The 12,531-nt window shown below is 51.8% G+C and overlaps 2 protein-coding genes across 2 annotated transcripts; one reads left to right on the top strand and one right to left on the bottom strand.

Moving 5' to 3' along the window:
- Positions 1-674: 674 nt before the first annotated feature.
- BO86DRAFT_245218 (GTPase-activating protein BUD2) lies at positions 675-4,964 on the bottom strand. The gene is made up of 2 exons (XM_025667122.1): positions 1,897-4,964; positions 675-1,842 (listed from the first exon to the last, which is right to left on the bottom strand). Exons 1-2 carry the CDS (start codon positions 4,715-4,717, stop codon positions 875-877), a joined length of 3,789 nt encoding a protein of 1,262 aa, XP_025530417.1. The 5' UTR covers positions 4,718-4,964; the 3' UTR covers positions 675-874.
- Positions 4,965-8,818: 3,854 nt separating this feature from the next.
- atgI (autophagy protein ATG9) lies at positions 8,819-12,247 on the top strand. The gene is made up of 2 exons (XM_025668825.1): positions 8,819-9,914; positions 9,978-12,247. The coding sequence occupies exons 1-2, from the start codon at positions 9,178-9,180 to the stop codon at positions 12,097-12,099; spliced, it is 2,859 nt and encodes a 952-aa protein (XP_025530416.1). The 5' UTR covers positions 8,819-9,177; the 3' UTR covers positions 12,100-12,247.
- The last annotated feature ends 284 nt before the right edge of the window (positions 12,248-12,531 follow it).

The following is a 12,531-nucleotide window of genomic DNA, read 5'->3' as shown; positions in this document are numbered from 1 at the left end:
ATCTCACTGATGAGGACTGTCGGAGGACCTTCCGCGCTCCATCCGGGCTTACGGGCAAGATCAGCATCTCGAGTACATCGACACACTGGAGTGGGTTTCCAGAGGAGTGATTCTCTGGGTTACGCATACTCCAGATAACAAAGCTAATAGTCGATATCGAACAAGTTCATGGAGTAGTCGTGTCATCTATACCCAGACCAAAATGGTGAAAAGAAAAGACGCTATTTACACAAGGAGAAAATGTAGAGGGGGTCAAAGAAACGAGAATAACATAAGGGTGGGGGGTCGGCCATCTCTCTCGTTCGAGGCGTACCGATTTCAGCAGAGATTCGATATATCCATCCAGTGGGCTGTTCACACGTCCAGGGACCAAATGACGCAAAAGCAACACCAATTGGAGCAGGGTATCAACACCATGACAAAATGCTTTCCAAGAAGAAACAAAGAAACAACCACACAGAAGAAAGTACGTTAGATCATGGGCACATGCTGCTTAAAAGATGAAGACCAATGGAGAGCAGAGAACGGCGAGGGGAGGAGAAGGAGAAGAATTTACACCAGAAGACGCAGGTCTTTCGATAATGGAATCGATCTCTTGTGTTATACAGAAAAGGAGAAGATGAACAACAAACAATAATTCTGCCACCTGCCATATGGTCTCGCAATTCAGTCGAGATTTGCACGTCCCACTGTCGGCTTGTCCTCGAGAACTGAAAAATCGATTTCTCCACAGGACAGGGGCTTGGCTCCTATGTAAGGATAAATGCGTCGCAAGGCTATTGCTGCGAAGCTCATATATCAATCAGACCGCTCCTGGTCACCATATATGTCATGAACGTTGAAGCGTAGAGGTTCGGGCCTATCAAAACCGCTTTTATACTCCTGTCTCACTCCTTTGTTCTTCACGGGACTGCTGTTGGGCTTGATCTCGATCTTTGGCTTTGCGTCGAGAGGTGGCGGGGACAAAGTCAAAGAAACGATATTTACTTGTAGTCTCCCTTGTGATGCTGGAGCGTCTAGATCTGGAGGGCTCCTGGTCGAGGGAATATGTCGAGGAGTTTTTTGAGCTGCCGGTACTATCCCGCGGATCAGCCCACCGAGGGATAGTGAAAGGCACTCGACTCTGGTCCCATGTCGCAGATGAAGAACTGGGTGGCGTATCTTCATCGCCTTCAGGGGGGTGATCAGTTGATCGACGCGGTAGAGACGGCCGAGAAGTGAAATAGCCGATTGAATTGCGATGACTACCCGTCACCGAGGTAGATCCCGCCACGGCTGCCTCCGTTGTCGGGCTGGTGGGCTTGGAACTATCGTCGTAGAAGGTTGCGGACCGCTCCATTGAGTCAATCAATTCTTCCCACTTGACTTCTAGGTTTCCACTTGGACGCTCAGCCTGCTCGGCTCGGCTCATGCAATCCTTTGTCCGCTGATGGAGCCGGAGGGCTAGCTCATGGAACTTGCTGACAGCAGAGTCGACCTCCTCCAATTCGTTCAGCCTCTCCGGAGCCGATTCCAGCCAGATGCTTATCAAATTGGCAAAGCTTCGCGCATGATCAATCAGAAAAGGGAGACTGGGGAACCCTTCGCGTGAGGTTGGGGGCAAACGGCCCAGAATCTGAATGGGCGTGGCGTAAGAGGGGGTCACGATCGGCGCCGGACGGTCAGCGGGAATCGCGCAAATCGAATCCACGAATTGTTTGAAATCGGACCGGTTCGTGTTCAGGAACTTGTTCATAGGCTCCATCCAAGGTTCTTTGCTACCAAAAGTAGTCATATTGGCTAAGCCTTGCAGGGCCTTCGCGATCAGGGTCAAAGTACGTTGAGCACGAGGGCGCGGGTGATCTGATTGCCATTAGCACCGGTGGAAACAGTCATGAATAAAAGTTGGGCACATACCTTTTAGCAATCCGAAGAGCTTCGGATTAAGGATTGCCGGGCAGAAGAATCGCAAGAATAGGAACCCGGAAACACTGCTGTACGTGACAGTTCGAAGAAAGTCACCGTATCGGTCCTCCGCGCACGCCCGAATATGGCGGAAAATGAGTCTCAATTCGGCCGGACATCTGGAGGGCGAGGCCGCAATCGACTTCCAGACCCCGTTGCTTAGAGCAATCAAGTTCCTCCAGTTACGGTCGAGGTCATCAGAACGATGTACCCGAGACGGATCGACCTCGCAGTCTGGATCAGTCTCATCGATCTCACGAAGTCGCTCGCCAATCGTCTCTTCTAGGTACTCCTTCCCGAGTCGACGCATATGATAATCGAGCGCCTTGGTCAAAAGTGAATTGCCGCGGAAGAGAAGGTTTGCTTCCACAGTAGCAGTTCGGCCCAGGTCTCTGACGAGGACTTCCCGATCCTGGGCTGATTCCCGTGCGTCGTTGGAATGGATTCTTGACGTGTATCGTAGTCGACTTACTGTCGACTCTTTATGCACCCCGTCGATCTCGTCCTCTACTAAGGCGGATATCCATTCGACGGTCGTCCCTGAAACCTGGTAAATGTTCAAAAGCGCTTCCGAAAGTTGATTAAGTTCGGATGACATGACTTGAGCCATGTTTATCGTGAGGCCGTTGGTGAAGGAATGAAGAATTTCAGACATCGGTGTGTATTCTTGAGACATGAGCACAACAGTCTCTTCCATCCGAGCCCTCATGAGCATTTCACCCACAGGCTGATCTTTGTCGTCCAGGATTGGCCACCATTTTTCGGTTTCCACCCCTGGCTGCAGATCATCTAGTTTCAAGTCAACCCTGCCAAAGGTGGCATCATGTGAAGCGAGTTCTACGTCATCCAACGCGCGCAGAGGGTTCGAATCATGGCCGAGGGCATAAGAGCCATGCGAGATCAGTGACCAATCCTTCTGGGTCGAGTTGATCGTCTTGACAAGAATGGAGACTTGTGACAGAACGGGCGGGAGGTCGCTAAAAGTGAAGTCTTCTCGCCAGAAAGGGTTTGCTGTGCGGTATTTGACGGCGGATTTCGCCCGAATCTCACCGTCCAGGAGAACTTCGGTGTAGTAATCACTGACTGCAGAGGCCGGGGCCGAGTTGCTATGAGATCGGGACTGCTTTCGACTGCGGGGGGTCTTTTCTGCGGTTCTGCAGCGATATAGCTTGGCTTCCGTTACTCTTACATCAAGTACTCTCTCGATTCGGAACATGTCCGCGGTAGAAGCGACATTTGTCTCGCTTGTTCCTGGAGTCTTCGGAGACTCTTCCTCTACTGGCGTTTCAGGGCCATAAAGCTCTGGGATCGTAAACGCGCGCAAAAGAACGAACCACACCTCGAACAGAACGCGGCTTTCAAGAGCTAAGTATACTGGGCGCGTTAGGCCCGAAGCAGAATGTACTGCATACTGCGGGTATATTGCAATGCAGAATTCATCTTCCAAGACGGATGAGTGCAGTTGTTGTACTGCACAGCGGGAGAGTTGCGACAATTGAATGCAAGTAACCAGGGTGATGTCTGACTCCGTGTAAAGCTTGAAAGCGCCATTTTCCTGCAGCGTGCAGCTTACGCGCAGCCAAGACGCAGAAAGTGCCCTTTGCTGTCTGTATGTGGAAACCCGACGCCCTGACGATGGTCGAACGCCAGAGGCACTCGGCCTATCCCAGAGGAGCATCTTACCCACCTTGATGATTGCTGCCTCCTTCTGAACAGTGCTCTCCGAGTTTCTCCTACGTTCAACCAAGCGGCGGTCACCGATGACCACCGATTGTGGTTTCGTCATCTTATTTTGAACACCTTTGGGTCGGATCGGCTGCCAGCATAACAGCGCAGCCAACCAGGAATCAAATGTTTCGCTGACGTGAGGTTTCAGCTCCACCCCCAGACCAGAAGTAAAGGTTGATACGCTGAGATAGTTGGTTCGGGTCTCGGGATCGACCAAGGTGCGAACCTGACAGCCACGAAGATCGGGAATCAGTGTTTTGGCCAATGCGGGCTCTCCTTTAGCTTGGTATATCAAGCTTCCCGTGGCAACATTAATGGCGCAATAGCCCGACGACCAAGCGGTTGTAGATGCAGTCCGAAACGAAAGAATGCCGTGCATCCTTCCACAAGTTGTTTTCATGAGCTGCAGGATCTTGGATGCATCGGTACTCGACAGTGGGGATGTTATTTGATTGGCCGACACGCTCGTTACCAAATTCGAGCTTCCCGGGGGCTTGTTTGATCGCTGCCGACCAAGGGAATGGCTAAGGTAAGTGGGCGATTGTATTGACGGGAACCCGATCGACGTTGTTTGCTCGTCGGGGGTTCTAGGTTGGGAGGTTGCGGTGTTGATGGAGCCCAGACGGTTCCGGGATCTAAAAAAATGATTGCTGGAGATCTCACTGCGCTGATCATCCAAGTTGGTGGTCCGTGACCGCGCCCGCTGGGTCTTCACTTCCAGCGGCGGCTCGTCTTCGTCACCGGCCGAATGGCGCGAGTAGAATTCGCGACGGGCTTCGCGATCGGAGGCTCGTGTCCGGGCGGCAGCACGAGGCGAGGGGGCCGCACCTGAAGCCAGATGTTCCGCTTCGGACGAGGGGGAGTGATTCCCCGCCTCGGGATCCGGAGTCACTGTGCGAATGCCTTTATCTCTGAAACTCTCTGGATAGACCATCCCATGCCGGTCCTTAGAGGAAGACTTTTTGCTCGGGCGCCGTTCCACAGGACGACTATATATTCCCTGGATGGAGTTCCGTTTGAACCCGTTGGAACTTTCCGGCTCCATCTTTTTTCCAACCACGCACGACGGAACCGGCAGCAGCGGCGCTCTAACGAGGTCGCTACAGGAGATGCAGACAGACGAGCCGAGACACAGAAACCGATGAGACGATGAGAGGATGCGGGGTTGTTACGTTGCAGGACGCTGACACCCAACGTACGCTGCGCAACCGTCCTCGAACAATTGAGGGCCTTTGTCGTCCAATGGGTCGCTAGCTGAACGCATGGAGTCCGGGATGAGGAAAGGACGCGGAGTCGCACATTCGGTCGAGGCCGGCGCGTTGGGAGTACAAGCGATGAGGATGTTACAGATCGACTGCGTCTGGGTCAAATAGAGGAAAGGCCAGTGATATTGCTCGAGAGGGGTCGTGAAAGGAGGTGGTGGTGGTGGAGGAGGAGGAAGAGGAGAAAGTTCTGGTGCTGGCGTTGGTGCGGTGGCAGTCGTTGAATGGATGGGCGGGAGGAGGCGTAACAAAATGTCGAGGGGTCGAAAATCGCTAATCAGTGCGCTCCAACTCCTATCCTCGAAGCTTCGAGTTTCAACCCACAGGGTCGCTGCAAGATAACCACCGCAAGTAAGCTCAGTTCAACAGGGAAGAAAGGCAGATGAAAAGTATTAGGTCATGACAGCAGCTCTAAGGTACTCCTCCTCGTACTAAGGAATCGGTCGGCACAAAGGTTTGGTTCGAACCGCCGGGAAGCGTGATATCATTGGAGTCGACGGAGAAAAGAAAATTGGGGACATATGGGGTCAAGGTGAAGGGAGAATAATGGTAGAACAAGAAAAACACACCTGCATCCGCTGAAAGAAGGGATTGGCGTTCTGTTCACCACTGTTGCTCAATGGACTTGTCAATTGAAGGGAGGTGCGACAGCGATTTGGCGGGTGGAGGGGGAAATCGATAGGGAATTGAGGGGAGTGGAAAATCAATGACCCTGGCAACGTGCGTGGTGAAAGCTGCAGATCCCGCATCAGCGTGGATGCATTTTCGTACGACAATTCGGGATTTGGACTGGGCTGGGCTGGTTTGATCTGTCGATAATGCTGGTGTTGGTGGTGATTGACTGTGGTAAGAGTAGTGGTGAAGGTGGGGGGTGTGTAGGTGGAAAGAGGAACAAATGAGGGAAAGCCGTGGAAGCAAGTTGTAGGTAAGCAAGCGAAGTGAAGTCAAGAGAGGGAGAAAGAAGGGAAAAGGGAGGAACGGAGAAGAGGATAGAGTTGGCTTGGCTGTGGAGAGTGAGAAAGTGAGGAAGAGAATGCGTGAGAGTGTGAGAGTGAGAGAGTGAGGAAGAGTGAAAGCGGGAGGCGGTGTTGAGGCCGTGGGAAGAAGAAAACAGACAGCAAGACAAGAGATGAACAATAACCAGAGATTGCTATTCAAGAAAGAATCGCAGGGAAAGCGAGGTCAATGGAGGGGGAAAGAACAATTGATCGTCTCCATTCAATAGTACTTGAAGACAAAAAGGGTACTGTAGATAGAGCTGATAGAGAGCCGTGGCCCCCGGCGTGCAGCAAGCAAGCAAGCAAGCAAGCAGCCCAAAGAAATTCCCCCTCTTGCCCAGTCATCCCAGCGTCGCATCCAAACGCTATCAGGAATAGGGAAGAAGGAAACAATGGAGAGAAGAAGCAAGAAATCAAACGGGGAGGGAGACACCAGAGTGACAAAAAAAAAAGAAAAGTACCAGTACTTACTGCAGTCTCGTTTCGCCCTAGGCAGGGTTACTGAGCTGGAAGGTAAGAATGAGTTAAGATATTGTAGCAATAGCGCGAGGATGGAGATGGATGGTGGTGAGGAAGGAGAGGGAAACATGTCAGTCGGCCCAAGATGCAGGGGGAATCTCAGTTTAGGCGTTTTGGAAGACGAAGAGAAGCCTGAGGGAACTTCAACTCCAACTGCCACTCATTGGCTGGCTGGCGCATTATCCTCACCTCTCATTACTATGAGTAAGGTAGTGAAGAAGTAATATACTAACTAGGTATGTGTGATGAGTTCCCAAGTGGTATTCTTCTACTTCCTACGTACGTACAGTACAGTAGTCTACTATCTGTTCGCTGTTCTCTCCATTGCACATTAAGTATTATGGTCAAGGCAACTCCATGGCCTGATCACACTGCTGATAGCTACCAGCCTACTCCCTACCACGGAGCACTGCACATAACTCCGTATAGCTATCTAGAATGGGAAGGAGAATGTATGGAGCAAAGGAAAAATCTCGGGCCCAAGTCATGAGGCTGAGATCCACTATTGACGCGGTTATGGATTGATTGTGGGCTTCGACATTATTGTGATTGTCTTTTATCATTTTATGGTGAGTAGGTCTACTAGGTCAGTACTAGGTTATCATTTCGACTACTGGACACCACCCGGGCAATGGTCGGTCTATGGAGAACAGACTGTTGGCAACGGCATTGAAGCCTGTCGAAAGGAGTTACTATGTAGTAGTAGTACAATACTCAGTACCTATAATTCTCATCCCGTCTATAAGTTATACCACCACTGATATGGATGGAGACTTTTTTTTTTGTCTGTTTGCGGTGCGGTCTGTTTCCACCCCTTCCCCCTGACGAGTCGTTTCTCCAACCATTGCCGAATCATGGAATTCCAGAAGACGAAAATCTCAGTAGCAAACCTCAAGGCACATATTTTTCCCGCTCATTCTCCTTCGCCTTCTGTCGCATTCTCTTCAGCCTCAATCCTTTACCTTCCTTCCAATTTCACCAATCTCAATAGTCCCCACGAAGTGGATGTCCACTTTGATGCATCGGGAATATGGTACCTCCGTACGATGCACAGCACTGGCAGTAGTACGGAATAGAGTGGAAGGAGGGAACGGTCTGAGGACTAATTCATTATTCCAGAACCGGACCAACAAGGTGCAGCGGTCAGATCCGAGAAACTAACGATAATCGCCACTGGGATTCTTCCCGCCTCCCTTGAAGCAAGTAATATATTCGGTGTTGGCGTGGCCCAATGGCAGCTGCCAAAGTTTTTCGCCCGTCATTCGTGTGCAGGACTTGATCATTGCCCGCCTACCCTGCGGGCCATGCTAGTGATTGCGTTACGTCTAGAAAGCGTAGGATGTGCTCCTTCGTAGTGGAGGTGTTGGCACTACTGTAGGTAGGCACCGTGGCCTGAGTGGTTCAGTAAATATCTTGGACGCGGTGTGGCTTTTCCCCATGGGACAGCCTTCTCATTCTTCCATTGGTCTTCGCGGATCCCTGGTTGGCTTGACAAATTGGAAGTGACGGTAGAAGGTGGCAGAAAAAAGGGGAGTGTGTGGTGTGTGTAAGAATTGTCGACAGTTCGGCTTGGGGAAGATAGTGAACGAACATGGCAGAACGCGTCCCTGGGTCTCCCCGTCCGTAGTCCTGCCTTGACCAGAGAAGGGCCAGCGGTCATTTCACTACGTGTGGAGCTCACGGTGAACCAGTTGATCACCAGGGTTTTCCTATCGTTCAACGGGGAGCCGAAATACTCATAAGTAGTGACAAGAGTCCATAGTGACTTAGTCCTGACAAGTTATGGTTTAAGCGAAGGACTGTTCATGAGGATTGCGAAGACTGCGGGTTTGCTTTGCTTGCTTGCACCGCTTGGGTTCCTCTTTAGTTCGAGCCGAATCCCGGCCTAGACCACTGTCAGCTGAACATCATCCATGATGATCGTTAGCAGTGTTAGTGTTTTTCAAGAACAGCAGAAAAGGCAATTTAAGGTACAGCTCCAGGCTGAGTCTCCGTAGTCCGTACCACAGACCTGACTCGAGTCGACCGAGTCTCGGTCGTCCATCCCCGCACGAGCCAGCTAAGCGGTCATGGCAGGATCTCAGGCGCTGAAGCCAATCAGTGGTCCTCGTTGGCGGTTCATCCCGTGACCATTGGCGTTGGGAATCACTGACTCGTAGACGGTACTTCCGAGTGTCGTCAACACTCGTCCGCTTTTGTCGTGTTTGCTCATAGTCACGTGATACCCAAGGACAGGACCGCGAGGCTAGACTCCCCCACTCCCCCAATAATCACATGATGCGACTCACGTCCAGACGCCTGAGGCACTATTTCCTTTCCCGATCGGTGACCGCCTGCATCATCACGGCTTAGCTTATCACGAGGGCAGCCGGTCACCAGCTTCTAGCACTCCTGACCTTGACCGCGTCAACCGACCTGCTTCATTACAAATGGTCAATATCTCCACCTTGTCTGGTATTTCATGATTGTCTCTCGTATTTGCTTTCTTGAATTCGGTCAGGCGTCTGGTCTTGCTTGGTAGGCTTCCTCTTATCGGTCCCAGAGGACCGATTGCCGGATTACGTTCCGCCATTTGACCCCAAAAACACCCTCGCGTACCTGGAGTATACCCTAGCTGCCTCACATTTGGCACAACTCTGAAGCAATTTATGGACCCGGCTTGATGGCCGCTACTAGCTACTGATGTGTCTACAGTCCATGCATCAAGTCAAAAGCTCTAGCCCAAGATGATGACATCAAATATCTTGTCCCGCTTCCTTCCTCCGCATGGATCGCCGTCAGTGTATGAAACCATCCGGCAGCACGATTCCCATTCAGACACCTCAGATATTGAGGAGCGTGCAGGGTTAGCCCTGGGGGATGAACATTTGGGCCATTTCAATGATGACGAACTGGAGGAAGCCCTAGCAGATGCCGAGAGGGATGAGTCCCCAGGCCCGAGCGATCCCTTTTTGACCCCCCCAGCTCCTCAAAGCACGAAAGTCGCCGGAAAGGCACCCATGAAGAGTGCATCGCAGAACCGGAGATCCAGTCGCTTACGGCGACCGCGGGCACTATCGCCTCAGCATAAACCCGAGGACAGTGATGATGAGGTTCCGGCTTCCCTCCTCGTGGAAGGGGACCAAGAGGATGAAGACGACCTCAAATCAAAACTTCCTCCTCCCCCGCCCTCTCATAATATCCGCGACCATGGTTCTCACGCTGGACCGTCCTCACATAGGGACCAAACGCGGTGGGAGACGGCCCGGGGACAATTACCGGTGCATAGTGCTCCTGGAAAACGCCAGCATGGGGCTTTATGGTCAGCCGGATACCCAGATTTGGCTACAGTAGATCCCAAAGTGAAAGCAATGTGGATGTGGGCGAATGTGGAGAATTTAGACAATTTCCTGAAGGAAGTCTACACGTACTATCTCGGGAATGGGATTTGGTCGATTTTACTGAACCGAGCTCTAAGCCTCCTGTACGAGCTCATTGCTTTTCGGCTTATTGCGATGAAATCAAGACAGCTGCTGACCAAATATAGGACGTTTGCGTTTGTTGTAGGTTTCAGCATCTTTCTGACGAATTGCATCGACTACCGCAGTGTACGCGGTAGCAGAAAGTTCGACGACATTTACATCCAGCAATGCACCAAAAAGATGTCATTTCCCTCTACTTTCCTACTGTGGTTGCTCTCGTTATTTTGGATTGGCAAGTCCTTTCAATATATCCTTGACATCCGAAGACTCAAGCACATGCATGACTTCTACCATTATTTGCTCGGCATTTCCGATCCCGAAATCCAAACGATATCCTGGCAAGAAGTGGTCAGCCGCCTGATGACCTTACGAGACTCTAATCCAGCGACGGCCGGCGCTGTTTCTGCCAGAAACCGCAAGTTCATGGGGAGCCAATCCAAGCAACGAATGGATGCTCATGATATCGCAAACCGACTGATGCGGAAAGAAAATTACTTAATAGCTCTGGTCAATAAAGATATACTCGACCTCACACTTCCAGTCCCGTTCTTGCGAAACAGGCAACTATTCTCACGGACGCTAGAATGGAACATCAATCTGTGTGTCATGGACTATGTTTTCAACGAGCAGGGCCAAGTTCGAACACTGTTTCTAAAAGATACCCACCGACGAGCGTTGAGTGACGGCCTACGCCGCCGATTTATCTTTGCTGGCATCATGAACATCTTCGCGGCTCCTTTCATTGTTGTCTACTTCATGACTCATTATTTCTTTCGCTACTTTAATGAGTACAAGAAGAATCCGTCCCAGATTGGGTCGCGTCAATATACCCCGTTGGCGGAATGGAAGTTTCGGGAATTTAACGAGCTCTGGCACCTTTTCGAGCGTCGCACGAATATGTCCTACCCATTCGCCAGCCGCTATGTGGATCAGTTCCCTAAGGATAAGACTGTCCAGGTTGCTGGATTTGTTGCCTTCGTCTCTGGTGCGCTGGGATCTGTGCTGGCTCTCGCGTCCATCGTGGACCCGGAGTTGTTCTTGGGGTTTGAGATCACTCCCGATCGTACTGTCTTGTTCTACCTGGGTGTTTTTGGATCTATTTGGGCGGTCGCTCAGGGTATGGTGCCAGAGGAGACGAACGTGTTCGATCCTGAGTATGCGCTACTGGAGGTGATCAACTTCACTCACTACTTTCCGGGCCATTGGAAAGGACGATTGCATAGCGACAATGTTCGGAAGGATTTCGCCACCTTATATCAGATGAAAATCGTGATCTTTCTGGAGGAAATCATGAGCATGATCTTCACGCCTTTCATCCTGTGGTTCAGCCTGCCCAAGTGTAGCGACCGTCTCATCGATTTTTTCCGGGAGTTTACCGTTCATGTTGATGGCATGGGCTACCTGTGCTCCTTTGCTGTTTTCGATTTCAAGAAGGGCACCAACGTCATCTCCCAGGCGGACCCCGGTCGACGAGATCCCGCACGCCAGGACTTGCGAGCCGATTACTTTTCGACCAAGGACGGCAAGATGTTGGCATCTTACTATGGGTTCTTGGATAATTATGGGGCGAATCCACGTCCATCCAACAAGCGACAGTTTCATCCGCCGCCCACGTTTCCAACTCTCGGGTCACCCTCGGCCATCGAGATGGGCGCCTATGGTGAGCGGCTGGATGGAACGCTGGCAAGGCCTGGTTTGGCTGGCGGAATGATGGGCCAGCAGTCTGCTTTTGGCGCTCCCCGGTTCGGCCCTCCGGGTTTAGGCGATCACACATCACCCGCTCCGTCGATCCTCCTCGATCCGCATCACCAGCCGTCTGCGTCGGGATTCCGCACCACTCATCGTGCATCAGCGTACTCTCGCTACCGTCCAACCCGACCGTCGCGTACCATTTCCGACCCGATCGCGGATGAGGACGGGCCATCTACGCAGGCACGCAGTGTTGGAGTCAGAGCTTCACCGCATGTAGCTTCGGGGTCGAGCGGGGCAGGCATTGGAACGAGCGATAGCAACTTGGGTGAATCGTGGCGCATGAATTTGGTAGACGAGAGGGACGAGGATGGTGAGGAGCGAGAAGGCGGAGAGAATGTGGACGCACTTGCTGGGGGTGCTGGAGTCTTGGGGCTGATCCAACGCTTCCAACAAGTGAGCAAGGACAATCGGGGGCGCACGACTGTTGGGCTATAGGATCCCTCTCCTGCAGACAGTGTTAGCCCGTCACAATCTGGATTGAGCGAACTCCGGAGACTTCCGGCTCTGTGAGCCTCCCGGGTCACCTTCCAGATAGATGGCCATGAGTATAATGATAGAGATGAGAGTTCCGGCGTATACTATCCGTAGTCATCGTGTTCTGTAACGAGCGTGTTCTCCTGCAAGCCCGAAATAGAAATTTCACACTATTACGGAGTACTAGGCCCAACCTTCGGTAATCAGCCGCCATCAGAAGGAGCAAAAAGGTGGAAAGCCACTCCCCCATCTGTCTCAACCCGCCACTTTGGGTCAGGTCTTCTCTCGCGGGTGTTTCATCTTCGGGGATTTCGGTTTTGAAGGGCAAATTGAGTATCCGCCAGGGTCTTATGCTTCATCTCGACGGGGCCTTGCAAGAGTGGATATGGTCTG

This window comes from Aspergillus japonicus, assembly GCF_003184785.1.
Source record: "Aspergillus japonicus CBS 114.51 unplaced genomic scaffold BO86scaffold_9, whole genome shotgun sequence".
Classification (NCBI taxonomy): domain Eukaryota; kingdom Fungi; phylum Ascomycota; class Eurotiomycetes; order Eurotiales; family Aspergillaceae; genus Aspergillus; species Aspergillus japonicus.
The sequence above is the reverse complement of the archived record's forward strand: the minus strand, read 5'-3'. Positions and strand labels throughout refer to the sequence as shown.

Bases quoted from the DNA above. Each gene is read 5' to 3' on its own strand.
- BO86DRAFT_245218 (XM_025667122.1), bottom strand. From the start codon at position 4,717: ATGGAGCCGGAAAGTTCCAACGGGTTCAAACGGAACTCCATCCAGGGA. The intron at 1,843-1,896 runs GTATGTGCCCAA...AATGGCAATCAG, and splicing joins GCTCTTCGGATTGCTAAAAG to ATCACCCGCGCCCTCGTGCT.
- atgI (XM_025668825.1), top strand. From the start codon at position 9,178: ATGATGACATCAAATATCTTGTCCCGCTTCCTTCCTCCGCATGGATCG. The intron at 9,915-9,977 runs GTACGAGCTCAT...GACCAAATATAG, and splicing joins AACCGAGCTCTAAGCCTCCT to GACGTTTGCGTTTGTTGTAG.